Source organism: Neovison vison, chromosome 6 (genome assembly GCF_020171115.1).
Source record: "Neovison vison isolate M4711 chromosome 6, ASM_NN_V1, whole genome shotgun sequence".
Lineage (NCBI taxonomy): Eukaryota > Metazoa > Chordata > Mammalia > Carnivora > Mustelidae > Neogale > Neogale vison.
In genome coordinates this window covers 213,723,034-213,743,331 of record NC_058096.1, presented here as the reverse complement: position 1 = coordinate 213,743,331, position 20,298 = coordinate 213,723,034, and the positions used below count along the sequence as shown (strand labels likewise).

General features: G+C 48.2%; 1 protein-coding gene across 1 annotated transcript in view; it reads left to right on the top strand.

The window, feature by feature from the left end:
- NWD1 (NACHT and WD repeat domain containing 1) overlaps positions 1-13,895 on the top strand; it is a 59,052-nt gene extending 45,157 nt beyond the window's left edge. The window contains exons 15-19 of the mRNA XM_044253991.1: positions 3,373-3,527; positions 5,484-5,760; positions 7,131-7,681; positions 10,074-10,179; positions 11,730-13,895. Coding sequence (XP_044109926.1) covers positions 3,373-3,527; positions 5,484-5,760; positions 7,131-7,681; positions 10,074-10,179; positions 11,730-12,022 — 1,382 coding nt within the window. The 3' untranslated portion in view covers positions 12,023-13,895. The remainder of the gene's footprint in view (positions 1-3,372; positions 3,528-5,483; positions 5,761-7,130; positions 7,682-10,073; positions 10,180-11,729) is intronic.
- Positions 13,896-20,298: the final 6,403 nt, after the last annotated feature.

Here is a 20,298-nt window from a genome sequence, read left to right as displayed (position 1 = left end):
AATCAACCTGATTTTTTAAAAAGATTTTATTTATTTGTTTGAGAGAGAGACAGAGATAACAACAGAGACAGTGAGAGAGAACACAAGCTGGGAGCAGAGGGAGAAGCAGGCTCCCCACTGAGCAGGGATCCCGACACAGGGCTCGATCCCAGGACCCTGGGATCATGACCTGAGCCAAAGGCAGACGCTTAACTGACTGAGCCCCCCAGATGTCCCAGCCTGACTTCTATAACGCCTTTGCCAAGGGTCAAAGACAGTGGGAGACCAGTGCTGTCCTGCAAGGCAAACCACAAACATGAGCCACATGTATAACCGAATGTTCTCATACCCCTATTTAAAAAGGCAAAAAGACAAATATGTCATTCATGTTAATAACAGATCTTGTTTAATCCAACACACCCAAAAATTCAACATGAAATCGATATAAAAATCATTTTTTTAAAAGATTTTATTTATTTATTTGACACACAGAGAGAGAAATCACAAGTAGTCAGAGAGGCAGAGAGAGAGGGGGAAGCAGGCTCCCCGCTGAGCAGAGAGCCCAATGCGGGACTCGATCCCAGGACCCTGAGATCATGACCCGAGCCAAAGGCAGAGGCCCAACCCACTGAGCCACCCAGGTGCCCTAAAAATAATTTTTTTAAAGATTTTATTTATTTATTTGACAGAGAGAGAGAGAAAGAGAGAACACAAGCAGCGGGAGAGGGAGGGAGAGGGAGAAGCAGGCTCCCCACAAATCGTGGGAAGCCAGATATGGGACTCGATCCCAGGACCCCAGGATCATGACCTGAGCTGAAAGCAGTGGCTTACCCCACTGAGCCACCCAGGCGCCCCATTGATATAAAAATTATTAATGGTCTATTTCACGTTTAAAGAAATTCTTGTGCCCGGGATATGAAACCTGGCCTGTGTTGTTCACTGACAGCTCATCTCGACCCTGATTAGCCACAGTAAGAGCCACACGTGGCTCGTGGTGACCACACCTGCATGGAGAGCACAGGTCGAATGGATAGACACTTAGACTCCAAGGCTGACTGATGGGTGACTGACCGGTAATGCATCTTCCGTCCTGTTTCCAAAAGAATTTTAGGTGGGTCGGGGGGAGCACCTGAGTGGCTCCGTCATTGGGCATCTGCCTTCAGCTCAGGTCATGACCGAGCCCTACATCGGGCTCCCTGCTCAGCAGGAAGCCTGCTTCTCCTTCTCACACTCTCCCTGCTTGTGTTCCCGCTTTCCCTGTCTCTCTCTCTTTTAAAATCTTTAAAAAAAAAGAAAGAATTTTAGGTGGCATAAGTATGTGTGAAATGCAGCATGGGGAATAGGAATGACAGAAGGAAGAAAAACGCGGGATAGAAGCCCAAGATGGAATCAGGACCAAGACCAAAGCCACTGAGGACCTCAGTGACCGAGAACCTTGTCACAGTGGGTCTCAAGTGTGGCTCTATCCAACAGCCAATGAGGGGGAGCCCGAGCAGGTTCCCCCATCCACAGTGTCGGGAGCCCACCTGTTGCTCAGGAGAGGTACCCCAATCCCAGCTCAGCTAAGATCAGGCAGGGATTTCTTAGTGTCATAAATGGAATTGCAGCTCAGGGGTCCCCAAGCTCGCTGTCAGGTTTGGTGACTTGCTAAGGCTCTAATAATTCAGAAAGGCTCATGCTCACAATTTATTGGAGGCAAAGGACACAGATGAAGATCAACAAAGGGTAGAGACGTGTGGAGCCCAGAGAAGGCAACAGACACGATCTTCCTGGTGTCCCCTCCCCGTGGAGGCACATGGACGGCGCCTACTTCTCTCAGCAACAGGGTGTGACGACAGGGTCCTGCCAACCAGGGAAGCCCACCCTGCCTTGGTGTCTAGGATTTTTCCTGGGGGCGGGATATGTAGACAGGCTGACCACCTGCACAGCCGACCAAAATCTCTGACACCCGGCACAAGAATGGAACACAGATGCCCTTGGATAGCAGCGATCCTGCTGCCTCTGATCCGTTTCCCGTAACACCCTTCTGTGTGAGCCTCAGGTTCAAGTGGACTTCAGTGAAACAATTCCACGGAGGGCCTGGAGAGGCAGGAGAATGGATGCTCGGCCCCCAGCTTCTCCTGCGCTGACCTGATTCCAGGGTTTCCAGGAAACAAAACCGATTGGCGTGGGCCAGGAGCCTAGCTCGGTGTCCCACACCATCACCCCCCAGAGCTTCGGGCCCTGGAAGAGCTGCATAACCAGGCCTTTGCCCACTTCCCACATTGCCAGGGGTCCTCCTCTTAATAAAGCATTCACCCAGCTGGTGTCTGGAGCACACCGGAGCCAGTCTCCTTGGCTGGGGTGCCCGAGAAAATGCAGAATGCCCATTCTGAATACAGAATACAGTTAAATTTCAGATACACAACAAATCAAGTTTTCAGTATAAAAATATGCCATGTAATATTTGGGATACACTTATACTAACCAGAATTTCACTGTTTATCTGAAATTCAAATTTAATTGAACTGTCCTGTTGGGTCTTTTGTTTTGTGTTATTTTGTGTTAAATCTAGCAACCCCCCCCCATCTCCTGCTCCTTTGTACCACTCCTGCCACAGGAGTCTCTGTGTTGCTCCTGAGACATATCCAGGCCTTTCCTACCTCCCAGTCATCTCCCGCTGTTCCCACTCTTCCGGTGCTAGTCCTGCTCTCAAATGTCTGCTCCAATGTCCTGTGGCTGCTGCAACCAATGACCACGCAAACGTGGTGTCTTTGACACAACAGAAATCTCTTTTCTCACAGTTCTAGAGGCCAGAAATCCAAAATCAAGATGTGGACAGGGTCATGCACCCTCCAAAGGTTCCAGAGAAGAATTTTCTCTTTTGCGCCTTCTCGCTTCTGCCTTGTGATTCTTTGACTTGTGGCCACATCTCTCCAGTCCCTGCCGCTGTCTTCACATTGCCTCCTCCTCCACGTGTCTCTGTGTCATTGTTCCGCACGGCACCCAGCCCCCTGACTGCACTGTCCTCATCGCACATTGTAATGCTTTCTTACCCTTCCTGTCTTCCTCCCTCCCTCCTTTCCATCTACAAAACATTTTCTACCTTATATCCAGCTTTGTGCTGGGTCCTGGGACGCCTTGAGCGGCCCAGACAGGCAGTCCCAGTCCTCTGGGAACGAACAGTTTTGTGATGACAAATAACATGACTGTTTTCCGTGAACGTATGGATCGCTGTGGTCAGGGGCCCCCCTCCCCGCGACCACAGGCTGGGTGACGATGTCTCCCTTGTTCTGCGCCGAATTCCTTCCTCCTCCTCATGGCAGGTGCTCAGAAAAACCTTTGTTGACTGAACAGAATGACTGTCGAGCTCCTCCAGGAATGAAAGGGACAATCCCATGCCTTCCGTTTCAGGGTTTGGAAGATCTGTGCGGATATTCTTGGCCGACTCACAGGGGTTTCATCGATTCATGGCCACTGACCTTGAACACGAGGACACGGTGGAGACAGCCGGTTTCGATCCCAAGAACAACCTGATTATTACTGGGTCCCGGGATGCGCTCATTCAGGTGAGGGGTCGTCCTCACTCCGCCTTTGGAACAGAAAGTATGATTCCTTAGGCGTCCCTTGGCTTCGCAATATAGAGACAAAAACTCATGCAGGCAGAACAGGGCAGGTCATTGGGAGGATGTGGGGGAGGGATCCCACCGAAATGTTCGCAAAGGATATAGCCTTCCCACCGAACTTGGAGGAAACTTTGCATTGAGCTCAAAGTTCTCAGGCTGTTGAGAGAGGCACGGAATAAAATGGCAGTTCTCAGAGCGCCTGGGTGGCTCTGTTGGTTAAGCCTCTGACTCTCAATTTTGGCTCAGGTCATGGTCTCAGGGTCTTGAGATCGAGCCCCATGTGGGGCCTTATACTCAACAGAGTGTCTCTCCGAGGCTTCTCTCTCTCTTCCTCTGCCCCTCCCCACCATCTCGTGCTCACATGTGCACACACTAGCTCTCTCTCTCTAGAAAAAAAAAAAAAAGAAAGAAAGTAGCAGTTCTCCAACATTCTGGCCCTAGAACCTCTTTACGTTCTTTTTTTTTTTTTTAAGATTTTATTTATTTATTTGACAGATAGAGATCACAAGTAGGCAGAGAGGCAGGCAAAGAGAGGGGGCAGGAAGCAGGCTCCCTGCTGAGCAGAGAGCCCGATGCGATGCGGGGCTGGATCCCAGGACCCTGGGATCCTGGGATTGTGACCTGAGCCGAAGGCAGAGGCTTTAACCCACCGAACCACCCAGGCGCCCCACCTATTTACATTCTTAAAGATTATTGAGGACCCCGAAGGGCTTTTGTTCATGTGGGTTATAACATTTTGATTGATATGTTTTTAACACGTGACTTATTTTGGAATAGTTTTAGGATTTACAGAAGTGTTGCCAAAAAAGCAAAGAGAGGCCCCATGTATGTGTACCTACTCTTTACCCAGCTTGCTTAATATTAGTACCTCATGCCACTCAAGCTCTATCCAAACGGAAAGATTTACATTAAGACAATGCTGTTAACTGACCCGCAGATTCTGTTCTGATTTCACCAGCTTTCCCACCAATGTCCTTTTTTTCTTTATTCCAGGATCCAATCTAGGATCCCCCGTTGCATTTAGTATTTATGGATAATTAACTATGTTAAAAATTAGAAATGGGTTGGGAGGGAGACAAACCATAAGTGACTCTTAATCTCACAAAACAAACTGACGGTTGCTGGGGGGAGAGGGGTGAGGAGAGGGGGGTGGGGTTATGGACATTGGGGAGGGTGTGTGCTATGGTGAGTGCTGTGAAGTGTGTAAACTTGGAGATTCACAGACCTGTACCCCGGGGGATAAAAATATATTATATATATATATTTATTATATTTAATATATATTAAATATATTATATGTAATAATATATGTTTATAAAAAATTAAAAATTAAAAAAAATTAGAAATGGGAAAATCCAAAAACACTATCGACTCATGAATATGACATGTCAGTGTTAATGACAGACTTCCAGGAATATAACTATAGTTTCTGAAACAAACAAAACAGCTCATGGCAAGAGTGTCCTTGTTGCACATTTGGACAAATCTCTTTCATGCCTGGCTTAGTGGAAGATGAATTGGCTTCTCCTATTTGATTCTGCGTTCTATCTGTTGTGATATCACGTGTCCGGTAACTTCTAGAAAACTCCAGGACTCACTCATGAGGGGAAGAGAGTAGAAGTGGCAAATAACTTCTTAAATTTGCGTGAAAACCGTTTTGCCTCTGCATTGCTTCCTGAAGATGCCTGGAGGTAACTTCCAGGGGTTCCCTGGATCCTACTTTGAGAATTGCTGTGGTGGCAGATTGGTGAGTTGTGGGGAAGTTTGAGGGGCTGGTGAAGGCCCTCGGACTCCAGCCGGATACTCCACCCTAGATGCGCAGATAGGCTTATGCCTGTTCCTGAGCTAGGACAAGCAGAAGGAAGAAGTCAGCTCTGGCCATCTGCTGTCCGTCCACAGGTGTGGAGTCTGTCGGAACAGGGAACCCTGCTGGACATTCTGGAAGGTGTCGGAGCCCCTGTGAGCCTGCTGGCCTGGGGTGGGGCCTTGGTGGCATCTGCTTCCCATCAGTCCTCGTCTTTTAAAGTCTGGAATCTCACCTACCTTCAGAAGCCGAGGGCCTGCACCCCGTTCCTGGATCGCACCGGCCTCACAGCAGTGTCACACAATGGGGGCTACATTTACTTCCCCAAGATTGGGGACAAGAACAAAGTCACCATTTGGGACTCAGCGGAAGGTGGGTAAGATATAAGCCTGGTCGTTCGTGCAGGGAAGAGGTAGAGCCCCTGCCTTGGTCTGCTTGGGCTACCAGAACCAAACACCATAGCTGGGGTGGTTTAAAAAATTGACATTTATTTCTCACAGTTCTGGAGGCTGGAAAAGCCAAGGCCAAGGCCCAGGCAGATCGGTGTCTGGTGACAGCTGTCTTCCTGGTTGCTGATGGCCCCTTTCTTCTTATGTCCTCACAGGAGCACAGAGAAGGAAGCTAGCTCCCCAGTGCCTTGTATAAAGGCACTGATCCCGTCGTGGGGACTCTGCCTCATGCCTACATCACCTCCTAACACCATCACATGAGGGGGGACTTACTCAGTCCATAAGAACCCCCAAATTCCAGTCAGGCTGAAAGTGATTAACATAGATCAGGACTTGACTTTAAAAGTTTTCCAGCACGTGGGTAACTGACCACCTGGTTGTCAATCTCTGCGTTAGTTCCGGTTTCCCGGAAACAGCACAGGATGGGGACATTTGCCCAAGGGGTGTGTTGAGGGGATCTCCTAGAGAAACCCGAGAGGGAGTGAGGGAAGCAGGCAGGGGCAGGGGAGGACTGAACAAGGAAGTGTGCTCAGCCTGATCCCCAGGGGGGCATTCTGGTTTGGGGACAGCTCCCCAAACATTTTGAGATGAGGGGCTCCCTTGCCCTGACAGCAGTGGGCAGCCTTGGGGCTGGGTGCCCTGACTGGTATAGGGGGGTCAGGGCATGTCACTGATATGTCTGCTGTAATCTCCATGGGGTGACTGGAGGTATGGAAATTCCTTGTTAATGATAAAATACTGGGAGAAAAGAGATTCACTCTCACGTTCCTGTGTTCACGGGTTTGGCAGATCTTTGGTTAGTGCCAGCCGTGGAGCCGGGCTCTGGGGTTGGCTGTGAGCAAGACAGATGAGGTTACAACGTTGGAGGTGCCTGCCCGCTAGGCACGGGGTGAAGCCGTGCACAGAGGTAGGGGGTACAGTGGGGCTTGAGAGAGAAGGGTGCAGACTAAAGTCCATTTGTCTAATAGGGTTACAAGCTTGCACTCAGAGTTCATACAGCCCACAAGGCCAGATATTTAGTCTGTGACCCTTTCCGGGCGTTTATAAAGGGCTGGGATGAGAGGTCCTGCGTGTCCCTTTGTCCATCTGTCCCGATGGGGAGCGGAAAGTCTCAGAAGGTGTTAGGCAGGGCGGTGAGGAGATGGGAAGACAGGAGTGGAGGCAGGGGAATTGCAGCGGAGAAGGTGGGGAGAACGGATCACGAAAGCAGTTTTTAAAATGCTTAAAGATAGGAAAACCATGGCATGCGCCTCCCTCTGAGCCGTTCTTGACGTGGTCTTCTCTCTGTGGCAGGGGAGGAACAAGATGCCCTGGACACGTCCAATGAGGTCAGGTGTCTGGAGGTTGCCCAGCAGGCCAATCTCCTCTTCACCGGCCTCGTTTCGGGGGTGGTGCTGGTGTTCCCCCTGAATTCCAGACAGGATGTGATGTGCATCCCCCCTCCCGAGGCCCGGAAAGCCATCAACTGCATGGCCCTTAGTCAAGGCGAGGAGCGCCTGGCCATCGCCTATGACAGCATCGTCCTGGTGCTGGACATCAGCCCCGGGGATCCCTGTCCGGTCATCGACGGGCCAACCTACACCTTCTACACCCAGCTGCCTGAGACCATATCCAGCGTGGCCGTGCTGGCCGACTACCGCGTCATCTACGGCATGACCAACGGTGACCTCTTCCTTTATGAGTGTGTGAATTCCAAAGTGTTCCCTCTGGAGGCCCATGGGAGTCGGGTCACCTGTATGCAGGTCAGCCACAGGGAGCAGCTGGCGGTCAGCGGGTCCGAGGAAGCCCTGCTGTGTCTCTGGGACCTGCAGGCTTGCAAGTGGACATTCCAGATGAACTACACGGTGCGTGGCCCCCACACGGCATGATGCGAGGTCCTGGCATTAGAGAGCTGAGGACAGGCGTCCTGGGTTAAGTGCACACCAAGGACCATTGCCTGGGGTCGGGGGTGGGGTGAGGCCAAGGAGAGACACTCCCCTTGGGGGCAGAGTTTAAGGGACACCAAAAGACTCAGCCATTAAGAGAGATGTGATTTTAATGCAATGTTTACCAAAATCTGAAGAAATGCAAAAAATCCCCAAAGAACAAAATATCATTTTTTAAAAGATTTTATTTATTTGTTTAGAGGGAGAAAGGGCAGGGAGGAGGGGCAGAGAGAGAGGGAGAAGCAGGGAGCCCATTAACAACGATGCTAGGTTCTTTCCCAGGACCTTGAGATCACCACCTGAACTGAAGGCAGATGCTCAACTGACTGAACCATGCAGAAGTCCCCAAAATATCATTTTAAATAAAGACAGGATCAAGTCCTGCCCGGCACACCCCTGCCTCACCTTCCTTAACCTAATCCTGACTGCCATACTTGCGCCCAACGGTTTTGATTGCTTTGTCTGTGACTGTCCCCTTTCCAGCCATAGCCAGGGTCCATGCTGTTCTGCCTCTTAAAGCCACGTTCTCAGAGGGGACACAGTGTGAGCTCCGGGACGACAGGATCTTCTTGTGTTCTGCTTCCTGAGGTGGCCCCCATCCCTAGGAGGGCTCCTGACATGTCCTCAGGGCTCCACAAATGTTTGTGGAATAAAAACAAAGCAGGACACCTGGGGGAGGGGCTCAGTCAGTTAAGAGGCTGCCTTCAGCTCAGGTCATGATCCCAGGATGATCCTAGGGTCCTGGGATCGAGCCCCACAGCCAGCTCCCTGCCCCTCTCCACCACCTGCACTCTCCCTCTCTCTCTCAAATAAATAAATAAAATCTTAAAAAAAAATAAAAACAATAGAGCACATACATGATGGGCTGTGGAGTGACAAGAACTTTGAGAAAATGACGAGGTAAACAGGGTAGAGGGGCAAGGGCTGCTACTTAGGAAGGTCAAACGAGTCTCGTAGCACCCGGCTGGCTCATTCGGAAGAGCATGAAACTCTTGATCTCGGGGTTGGGAGTTCGAGCCCCATGTTGGGTGTAGAGATGATAAATAAATAAGCTTTAAAAGAAAGAAAAGAAGAAGAAGGTAAACTAAGTCTGGTGTAAGGGCTTTCTAGGCAGAAGCAATAGCAGCTATGAAGGAAGGCAGAAACAGGCAACCGACTCCTTAACCTAAGAAGTGTGCCAGAGTCCACATTGCCCATCTCACAAGGAGCTGTGATAGCTGTTTGTATCAGTAGAATCAGGGGCTGTCATAAATACATCCATATATTATATAAAAACACATATTAAAATACAATCCAAGAGTTTAATCTTCACAACGCCCTCGAAGGGCTGGTGTTATTATTCCGGTTTTTCAACGTTCGGCACAAAGGCCGCGCTTTTGGTTGCAAGATGTAAACATTATTCATAAACATAAGGAGATGATTTTGTAACTAAGAGAAGAGAGTGTATAGAGTTTTGTCTAAAAGGCCTTCATCCCATCTGACCTTTTTTTAAATGAAGCCCCTATAATACAGGGCTGTCAGTAAACTTCTGTTTCATTGAGATGGGAAATGTCACCCTAGCAGTCAAACACACCTAGCTTTTTGTTTTTGTTTTTGTTGTCATTTTTGAGCAGGCTCTGTGTCCAGCATGGAGCCCAACGTGGGACTCAAACTCATGGTCGTGACTTGGACTGAGATCAAGCCCTGAGCTGAGATCAAGAGTTGGAGGCTTAACTGACTTACCCACCCGACCACAGCCTCCCCACCCCCATTTTATTTAAATGAACTTAATTCAGGAATGATTTTTTAGATCTACAAAGAAGTCATAAAGATAGTACAGAGGTTCCCCTCTACTTCCTCCTCACCCAGCTTCCCCGATGTTATCATCTTATAAAACTCGAGCACATTTGTCAAAACCAAGAAATTACCACGGGACTGGATTGTTAACTAAGCTACCAACTTCACTGGGATCATACTATTTTTTCAGTGCATTTCCTTTTCCTGGTCTAGGATCCAAACTAGGATGCATTTAGTATATAGCCTTTAACTAAAGACCATGATAGCTGATGCTTATAGAATTGAGGTCACTTAGGAAATTAAATCCAATAATTCCGGCTCTCCAGGGCCAACTGTCTGCAGACCTCTTAGTCCAATCCCTGTGAAATGTGTTTTGGTCCTAGAATCTTGGTGATGGAATATACCCATGTCTCCGGGGTTCCGTTGGATCCATCCCCATGGGAGGCTTGCATGCCTGGCTTCTGACACAAATGCCTTTCAGTGGGTCTCCTGGGTATCTCAGTTGCACTCCAGATCACATCGTCTTTTTCTACAGAATTCTTACTGTAGGGGAGTCCAGTGTCTCTGCTTCTCCATGGATGACAAGTATGTGTATGCGGGCTTGAAGGATCGCTCCATCATCGTCTGGAGTGTGCTAGACGGTGAGTCATTTTGCTTCAGGGGCAAGACTGAGCTTAGATCTGGAGAAGGAGACCTTGTGTTGGGCTCTGGGTCTTGCAGAGCCCTGCCCTGGCCTTCCCAAGCTGGGAGGGAGCTACCTAGAGAGAGGTGTCTGCAAGTCAAAGGGACAGGCCCCCCCTGGAGCTACATCTCCTCTTCTAGACCCATGCTCTGGGTACCTGGAACCCTGAAACATTCTCCCCACCTGGGATGGTGTCCTCTTCAGGGCCTGGAGAGTCCTCTTCCCCAGGCTCATCCTCTCAAGGGTGGACTGTCTTCCCTAGTATGAGCATCCCTAGACTTGGGGGTTGACCATGGGGTGATAAGCATGGAGTCTGGGTGCATGAACTGGGTAGGTGGTCTGGATGCATATGTGTCAGGCCTTTAGGAGTGAAGAACACAGCTGGGTATGGGAAGAGAAGGAGGCCAAGCTGCTCAGAGCTGGGACTGGCCCTCCCACACCATTACATTCTATAATGGAACTGAAAAGCCTTACAATTCTCCACCCAAGCATGACCTTCCAGGTGGTTCTGAAGGTACATCCTTCAGTGAAGGATGATAGAGAAAATTTCACTTAATAGTTTATTAGCTAGCTTTGCAACATTTACATATTGTGCCTTATAGGATATGGGCCCCGATTCCTTCTCTTGCCCTAGGCTCTATAAATGATAGGGGCAGCTTGCTTAAGACCAACTGCTTTGAAAACCCCACATTTCTGGGTCTGCTCAGTACTACCTTCAAGGCATATTAATATGGGTGAAGATTTTTTGTGTATTGGGTACTGTCACTGAGCTATTTGATTCTCTCGACAGCCAGCTCATTTTGCAGAGCAAAAATTGAGGCTCTGTGAGATAGGGTGACTTGCCCAAAGTCACACAATGAGTAACTGGTACCCAGTGGTTTGCAGCTGGCCTGCCTAGTCCCCATGGTCACCCTCGTCACTCTCCTACCTAGTCTTCTATAGAGAAAGGACCCCTTATGACACTGGAAGGGGAATAGGTGCCCAAGTGAAGATGCTGACATTCAGGGACATTAAGAGATTTGTCCAAGGTCACAAAGCAAGTGAGTGAATGAGTATCGGGTAGATTTGAATACATTGTAATAAAATACAGTGCAATCAAATAGAGTGTAGTCTACTGTTTGATGGCAAAGATGTCTGGCAAAAAGTCACAGATGGTTCAGAAGCTGAGATCTGTGGACTGTGGCCTTAAAGGCCCCTCCTCGGCTGCTTCCCAATCTCTCCTGCTCCACTAATAATATTTACCGAGCTCCCTCTGGGCTAAAGCCAATACTAAAGCATGTGACATCTGTGACCTTTTCAAATCTTAGAATTCCCCTCTGCAGGTGGGTTCAGTTGTCATCCCCATATTGCAGAGGAAGCAAGAGGGACTCCAAGAGTTTAGAATTAGTGTGTAAGCTAGTAAGGGGCATAGGAAGGATTTGACCCCATGCGGCCAAGTCTCTAGTGGGTGAGATCAGATCTCTATAGCCCCTACTTTCTCATTAGTGCCTTGCCCTCCACCCCCAAAAGGCACTCTGCTGGCTGTCCAGTTTGTCCACGCTGTGGTGAACAGGATCATCCCAACTTCCAATGGCTTCATCGCCCCCACTAGACATGGCTATCTCATCCGCGAGCGTTTCCAGTGCCCTTCGTCGAGAACGTCACAGCAGGACCCTCTCAAGAACTTCAAGAAGGCAGTGTGGAAGGTCAAATCCAGACAGAGAGAAGAGCTGGCAGCTGCTGCCGGAACACTCCAGGACTCGAGTGCCCAGGGAAATGAATGCAAATCGAACAAACGCTCCCAAGTCTGCCTGCTGGTGTAGAACCCCCGAAAGTCATGGGACTCCAGTGAGTTAGCCCCATTCAATCTGGTTGATGCAAAGAGTATGTATGTGCTGATGTGTATCTGGACCCAAAGCCTCAGGTTATATAACTCAGACCCTGTTTCTCACCACCCTTCCATTCTTCTCTCCTTGTTGGCTGTAGTCAAAGACCAGCTACCCACAGGTTAACAACATGACAGCCAAGGTCAGTAGAAAAGAAACCTTCCCCCTTGCCAGCCATCTGAACCAAAGCGCTGGCCCTGATTCTATGGGTCCCAGTGAGCTTTTGCACCTGTCTCTGGGAGAATGCAGTGCTGTGATGGGCCCGCCTGACCCAGTACTCACCAGAGCTAAGGATGGAGTCAGTAGCACCCACCCAGATTGCCTGAGCTTGGGAGAGGCTAAGCCTGGGAGGGGACCTAGGGTGCTGGTACAAGGCAGCGGGAGGATGGAGGGATGTGAGACTGATCCAACCACAGATGTGGACCACAGAGCTTTATAATTTATAAAGCATCAGGTGCTATTTTCTGATCTCTATCATAGCCCATACTTCAGGGAGAGTGGGAGTGTCCATACCCGTTTTAGATGAGGAACCTGAGCCTTGGTAGGTGGCTGTGATTTGGTCAAGCCTCAGGGGCAAAGCTCTGGGAAATGAGAACCAGGAGACATCCTGTCCCTATCCTGTTTACCCACTTCCCTCTGATTTTAGTCTCAGAAGCATGACCATTCCATAGGTGACAAGTCCGATGTCCATGGGGCCAGCAAGTAATCTAGGTGATTGCCATGCACCTGGGGGAACAGCAGAGAATAATGGAGACCCTGGGCCACGTGGAGGATGTGTGTTCTGCCCTGGGTGGATATGGGCACCCCGACTCCACCTCAGAATGGCCATGGGGAAAAGCGGCAAGAGCTACCTGCTGTTGTAAGCAAAGTCGGAAACCCAGACTGTTGGGCAAAATGTTCCCACTTTTAGAAGTTGGCGATTGTCTCAAATTTACATCCACAGGCACATTTAGCCTCTGTGTCTCTAGTTCAGGAGGCAACTTCATGACCCAAGCCAGCATGAAAACAAGAAATCTATTTTAGTTCTTCTATCCCTACTCCCTGGCTCCCCAACTTTGAGGATAACGATGGTCTTTTATCTAAAAAACTAGAGGCTCTCGGAAGTGGACAGAAAAAGTCACCAACATCTCTTTGCTGAGCTTTTTGACCATCTCTACTCTCCCCAAGTTCAACAGAGGAACGGATTCTGTTTCACTGAAATGGATCTTTCTTCTTTGCCCGTAGCCTTCCAAAAGCCCCCACTTGCTTCTGGGGCTTTCACCATAAAGATAGGAAAGTCCAAACTTCAAGGTGCTATTCCCTCTCCCCTCTGTTGTTGGCTTCCAGACAGTTTTAGAAAAACAACCGTAGAAACAGAGGCTTTGAAGTGAGGTGTGACCCTATTGACTTCTTCAGTCATTTCCCAAACTAGGGTTCCCAGGGAGGCTTTGGCAGTTCTGCAGATGTTAGCATCAAATTCCATTTTGAAAAAATATTTTAAACTGTAATTGTAAAATGCATGGCCAGCTGGATGAGGCAGCGGGTTTTAGGATACTGGACTAACTTAGGATTCTCCTGCCATCTTCATTTAACTGAGATTTTGATGGGAGCTCTTGAGGAAAGCTACTCTTTGGGACCACCCCTCAGTGAAATGGGGGCTTTGCCCAATGCAGAAATAAAGTGGACATTGCGACAGAGTAAGATTTCAGCTAAAACTTCTGGTTTAAAATGTGTGTGTGTCCATCTCAACAACCTCAGTGAGAATCCATGCTTGTAGTAAATACTACTTTGAACGGAGGAGAGAAATTTTACTAATAAAATGCAACTCTGAGTTATTCTGTTGGAGTTTTTTGCAGCGAGCTCTCATTTGAGAAAGAAGTTGTGTTGCTAAGAATGTTTGACAAGCTCTGTACTTTAACGAGTGACTTAGCCGGAAGTCTCCAGCCATGGCGGGGCCAGGATGAAAGCAAGATTATCAAAATCCCCACCTCACTCTCCTACACAAAGCAGGACCCCGTGTCATGGAGCATCCGAACTGGGATGCTTTTGAGAGGAAAAGGTGGGACTGGGGCACCTGGGTGGCTCGATGGGTTAAAGCCTCTGCCTTCGGCTCGGGTCATGATCCCAGGGTCCTGGGATCGGGTCCCACATTGGGCTCTCTGCTCAGCGGGGAGCCTGCTTCCTCCTCTCTCTCTGCTTGCCTCTCTGCCTACTTGTAATCTCTGTCTGTCAAATAAATAAATAAAATCCTAAAAAAAAAAAAAAAGATTACTCCTGACAGCTGAAAAAAAAAATTGGACAGTCCCAAGATGAGTGGAATATACACCCTTCTAGTTGCAGCATATATGAGATCCCAGAGACTTTTTAAAATTGAGATATAATTAACATATAACACTGTATCAGTTTCTGGTATATGACAGAAAGATTTAATATTTGCATATATCACAAAACAATCACCACAATGCATCTAGTTAACATCCAGCACCACACATAGTTACACCTTTTTTTCCTGTGATGACAACTTTTTTTTTAAGATTTTAAGATTTTATTTATTTTTTTAAAAGATTTATTGATTTAGGTAATCGCTACACCCAACATGGGGCTCAAACTCATGACCCGGAGATCAGGAGTCACATGCTTCACCCACTAAGCCAGCCAGCTGCCCCTCGTGATGAGAACTTCTAAGATCTATTCCTAGTGACTTTCAAATATACCTTACAGTATTACTAACCACACTCACCGTGCTGGACATGACATCTCCAGAACCCCCTTGTCTTATAACTGGATTTCTCTTATAACTTTTGACCACCTTCACCCATTTTTCCCACCAACCCTATTCCCCTGCCTCCGGTAACCGCCCCCCCCCCATCTGTTTTCTGTATCTTTAAGTTTGGGGCTTATTTCTAACATTTTAAGTTTAAATTTATTTTTTAAATTTTACTTTATTTTAAAAGTCTACAGACTTTTTATTTACTCATTTATCCCAACGTGAAGATGTTCAAACCTACCACCAAGTTGCAATGAGGGCAAGGAACGCGCGTTTGCTCACCATCAAGACTGAACAATTGCCTGATCGCTGTCAATCTTCCGCTAAAACATTTCAAAGGAAGCGCCAGACTGGGTGAGAGTACTGAGGCACTCACCTCAGGCACAAAGCTTTTTTTTTCCTTTTGCATGAAAGAGAGAGAGTGCCCACGAGGGCTGGGGGGGAGGGACAGAGGGAGAAAGGGAAAATACCAAGCAGGCTCCACATTCCGCTCGGAACCCAACACATGTCTCGATCCCACGAGCCTGAGATCATGACCTGAGCTAAAAGCAAGAGTCAGACGCCTAACCAACTGAGCCACCCAGGTGCCCCTCAGAGGCTGAAGGCTTTAAGGGTGCAGAAATCAAAGTAAGTGATATTTTATTACTATTCTTTAAAAAAAAACTCAAAATGGATTTAAAAAATGCATACTGAACAAAACATCAACATTTTAAATTAAAGATGGGATCTGACCCTGCACTGGAGTGAACTGGCCTTACTTGCCTCGTTATTTTGACTCTGGTGATGTCAAGACTCCTCACCGCCAAAACGCACCGGGAGACGGCTTTTCAGGAATAAAGTTATTCTTGAACGTAACCGCACACCTATGAAAACAAACAGTTGTTACTTCCTATTTAATATCTTTCAGTAGGCATCCCTAAATTTCCTGCTCAGCCCTAAAACATCTTTTATAGATATTTTTTTTTTTCAAACTAGGATCCAATCAAGATTTGTTCACGAGTGGCACATGGTTGTTCTGTTCTTTTAGTCTCTTGCCTTCTAGAGCAGGCTTGCCACCTGGGGCTTTTGTAAATAAAGTTTTATTGGAACATGGCCACACCCATTCATTTACATACAGCCTAGGGCAGCTTTCATTAGTGACAGGGAGTGTACGATTCCAAAAGCCAATACAGCCCTTTACAGGAAAGTGCGATGATTGTGATCTTAAGGCTTGATTAGATTCAAGGTAAACCTTTTTTTTCTTTTTAAGATTTTACTTATTTATTTGACAGACAGAGATCACAGCAGGTGGCGGGGGTGCCGGGGGAGCAGATTCCCTGCTGAGCAGAGAGTTCCATGCAGGGCTCAATCCCAGGACCCTGAGATCATGACCTGAGCCAAAGGCAAAGGCTTAACCCACTGAGCCACCCAGGTGCCCCAAGGTAAAATGTTTTTTAACAGATTTTTTTTTTTTAAAGAAAGATAAGGCAGGAGGAAATCTTTTTTTTTTTTTTAAGATTTTTGTTATTTATTTGTCAGAGAGAGAGAAAGCGGAGCACAAGCAGGGAGAGCAGCAGAGAGAGAAGCAGGCTCCCTGCTGAGCAAGGAGCCCCATGTGATGCGGGGCTCAGTCCAGGACCCTAGCATGATGACCTGAGCCGAAAGCAGATGCTTAGCCATGTCATCCAGGAGTCCCAACAGATTTTTTTTTAAGACTTTATTTATCTACAGGGGGTGGGGGGGAAGAGAGCGTGCATGTATACATGCACACACAAGTAGGGGGAAGGACAAGCAGGCTCCCGGCTGAGCAAGGAGCCCCATGGTGGGGGGGCTCCATCCCAGGACCCCAAGATCATGACCTGAGCTGAAGGCAGACAATGGACTAAGACACCCAGCTGCCCCTAACAGAATTTTTAAAGCAGTTTTAGCTTCACAACAAAATTGAGTGAAAGGCAGAGATTTCCCATATACCACATGCTCCAACATATGCACAGCTCCCCTTTACTATCAAGTGGTACCTTAGTTACACTTGATAAACCTACATTGATACATCTGTTAAAAAAGAAACAGCTGGGGCGCCTGGGTGGCTCAGTGGGTTAAGCCTCTGCCTTCAGCTCAGGTCATGATCTCAAGGTCCTGGGATCAAGCCCCACATGATCTCAGTGTCCTGGGATCGAGCCCCGAGATGGACTCTCTGCTCAGCAGGGGGCCTGCTTCCCCCCCCCACCCCGCCCCCGTCTGCTGCTCTGCCTACTTGTGATCTCTCTCTCTCTGTGTCAAATAAATAAATAAAATCTTAAAAGAAAAGAAAAGAAAAGAAAAGAAAAGAAAAGAAACAGCTGGCCTACAACAGTCACTTGTGCTAAGCTCCACATCAGCAAAGCAACACTTAATACCTAATTTAATAGCTCTTCCCAGGACTGGAATCTTAACTAATCAGTCTGGAATTTGCTGGTCAGCCCTAGTGAGGTAATCCACCTGATGGAGCCCCTCCAGCCCCCAAAGAAAGATAAGATCATCTGTTTTTTCTTGCCCCGTTCTGTCTATAAAATCTTTCCATTTTTTACTGCTCCTTGGCGCTCGTCTCTGTTTGCTAGACGGGATACTGCCCAATTCGTGAATCACTGAATGAAGTCAACTCGATCTTTAAATTTACTCGGTTGAATTTTGTTTTTTAACACATCATAATCACAAGGTAAACATTTTTGGCAAGACGACTTCAAAAAGGATTAGGTAGACATTTTTACAAAACAAAGTACCGCTCATTTAGCAGCTGCGAATGATAACTCACAGTTTCTGTGGGTTGCAAGTCCAGGCTCACTGTGGCTGGGATTTTTGCTCAGGATCTCACCAGCCGGGCTGGGATCTCACTGAGAGGCTCACAGCCCTCCTCCATGCTCATTCAGGTTGTTGGCAGCCCTGAGTCCTCCTCATTGCTACAAGACTGCGGACCTCAGCTCCTAAAGGCTGCTCTTGTCCACAGGCATGCACAACGTAGCTAGTTCCTCATTTAAGGCCAGCAGGATTGCACCTCTCTGCTGTTTCAAGGCTCTGACCTTCAGATTGTCTTTCAAAGGATGTTCCTGATTAGGTCAGGCCCACCCAAAAGAATCTCCTTTCTGGTGAACTCAAAATCAACCCAAGGGGACCTTAAGTCCACTTGCAAAATCCCTTCACCTTTGCCGTGTGGTGTGACTTAGTTGCAAAAGTGAAATCCATTATACTCACAGGTCCTGCCCCCACTCTAGGGGGGCAGGGTAGGAAGGGTACACATACCAGAGGTGAGAATCTCGGGGCCTGCTTTATAATTCTGCCACAATATGTGATTCTGGACTTGAGAGATTTTGGTCATGAAGTTTGCCATCTGTAAAGACTCAGATTAGTTCAAAGTAGGATCCTTTGAACTTGTCTTTCTAACATTGCCAGAACACTATCCAAAGAAAGACCTGCCTATGAATCTTACCACAGTGTTATCAAGCTTGTGAAATGGTGGGAAATGTGTGTTGGTCCATCTAAACTGCCAGCTTTAGGGGTGCCTGGGTGGCTCAGTCGTTAAGGGTCTGCCTTCGGCTCAGGTCATGATCTCAGGGTCCTGGGATCGAGCCCCGCATCGGGCTCCTGCTCAGCGGGAAGCCTGTTTCTCCCTCTCCCACTCCCCTTGCTTGTGTTCCCTCTCTCACTGTGTCCCTCTCTGTCAAATAAACAAACAAACAAAAAAATCTTTAAACCGTTAACTTTAAGGTTGTTAATTTTGTCTGTGTAGATGAAAACAGTGAAGGAAAGAAACTCAGCATTTTTTATGCTTTATAAAAATAAGGGTGAAAGGTTTTTTGTACTACTCTCCACATGTTGAATACACACACACACGCACACACATGTGCACACACACAGGCACGCACATGTGCACACACACCCAAGGTAGAACAGCCTTGTGGTTTCCTGTTCTCCAAATGACTGAGGGCTTCCTCAGACCACATGAGATCCGTAAAAAAGAATGGAAAACTACAAGGGATCCTTGAAATGCAAACAGACTCATACTCCTTGAAGGCGGGGAGGCACGGAGTGAGGACCCCACGGTGTGTCAAAAGCCCACGCGTGCAGTTGGCTCTCCGGGACAGTGACTAACAGATTGCCTGGAGGCGCTGGTGTGAGAGTGACAGTCTAGACATCTGGTGGCCTCAAGGGGTTCAGGCGGCCCTAGCTGATGTTCATACAGGAATGCGCTGAAACTGAGCTGAATGCCTTTCTGGGCTGGGAGCCATGAATCCTCGAGGCTTTCTTCCTCCTCATCCCCCCCATCTACCCAGCACCGCACTCTCTCTGCTTTACCTTCTGATTATTGCTCCCTTCCTCCACCCTTCTCTCCACCTCCACTGCCCTCCTCCTGGTCTCAGCCACCATCATCCTTCTAAATGATGAAACAGCCTCCCCGCAGCCTCCCTGGCCCCTCTCCAATCGCTTCCCGGCAGAGTAGCCGGAGCATTTGCTTCCAAATTCAAAGCTGCTCAAACAGCAACTCCGAGAAAACCCACGCGCGGTTTCTACCGGTGCTAAATGCCAAGACCAAAATTTTTAACTCAGCCCATAAGGATGAGTGGTCTGCCTCTTCTGGCCTCGGCACCCCTACCCTGCACCTCCCCGTCCCCACCGCCAGCCCTGGACTCTTCTGCCATCCCACAACTCTGGTGTCTCTGTCTTGCCCTTTCTAAGCTCAAATGCACCACCTTGCTTCCCTTCGCAGGGCTCTCGTACAGCTGTTCCTTCTGACTTTCTTTCTTCCTTTCTTTCTTTTTTAAGATTTTATTTATTAATTTGAGAGAGAGAGACAGAGAGCGCGAGAGCGCGAGAGCGCGAGAGGGGGAGGGGCAGAGGGAGAAGCAAGCTCCCTGCTGAGCAAGGAGCCCAATGTGGGACCCGATCCCAGAATCCGGGATCATGACCTGAGCTGAAGGCAGATGCTTAACTGACTGAGCCACCCAGGCACCCAAGCTCCTTCTGACTTTCATGGTGAATGCCTACACAACCCTCAGAACTCACCTAGAATGCCACCTCCTCTGAGAAGCCTTCCTCATCCCCTGCTAGACCAGGTTAAATCCCCGGAGGTGGCAGGTAGCATTTTCCAAAAATGGTCATGGCAGTATTTTCTGTCCCCTATGGTATTCCAGAACCTGGCCATTCCTCAGGTTCTGGAGTCTGTTTGCCCTCCTTTTGAACTTGGGAGGGACTTGTTATTTTTTTAAGATTTATTTATTTGAGGGGCACCTGAGTGGCTCAGTGGGTTAAGCCTCTGCCTTCGGCTCAGGTCATGATCCCAGGGTCCTGGGATTGAGCCCTGCATGGAACTCTCTGCTCAGCAGGGAAACTGCTTCCCTTTCTCTCTCTGCCTGCCTCTCTGCCCACTTGTGATTTCTGTCTGTCAAATAAACGAAATCTTTTTTTAAAAAAATTTATTTATTTGAGAGAGAGAGAGAGCACAAGCAGGAGGTAC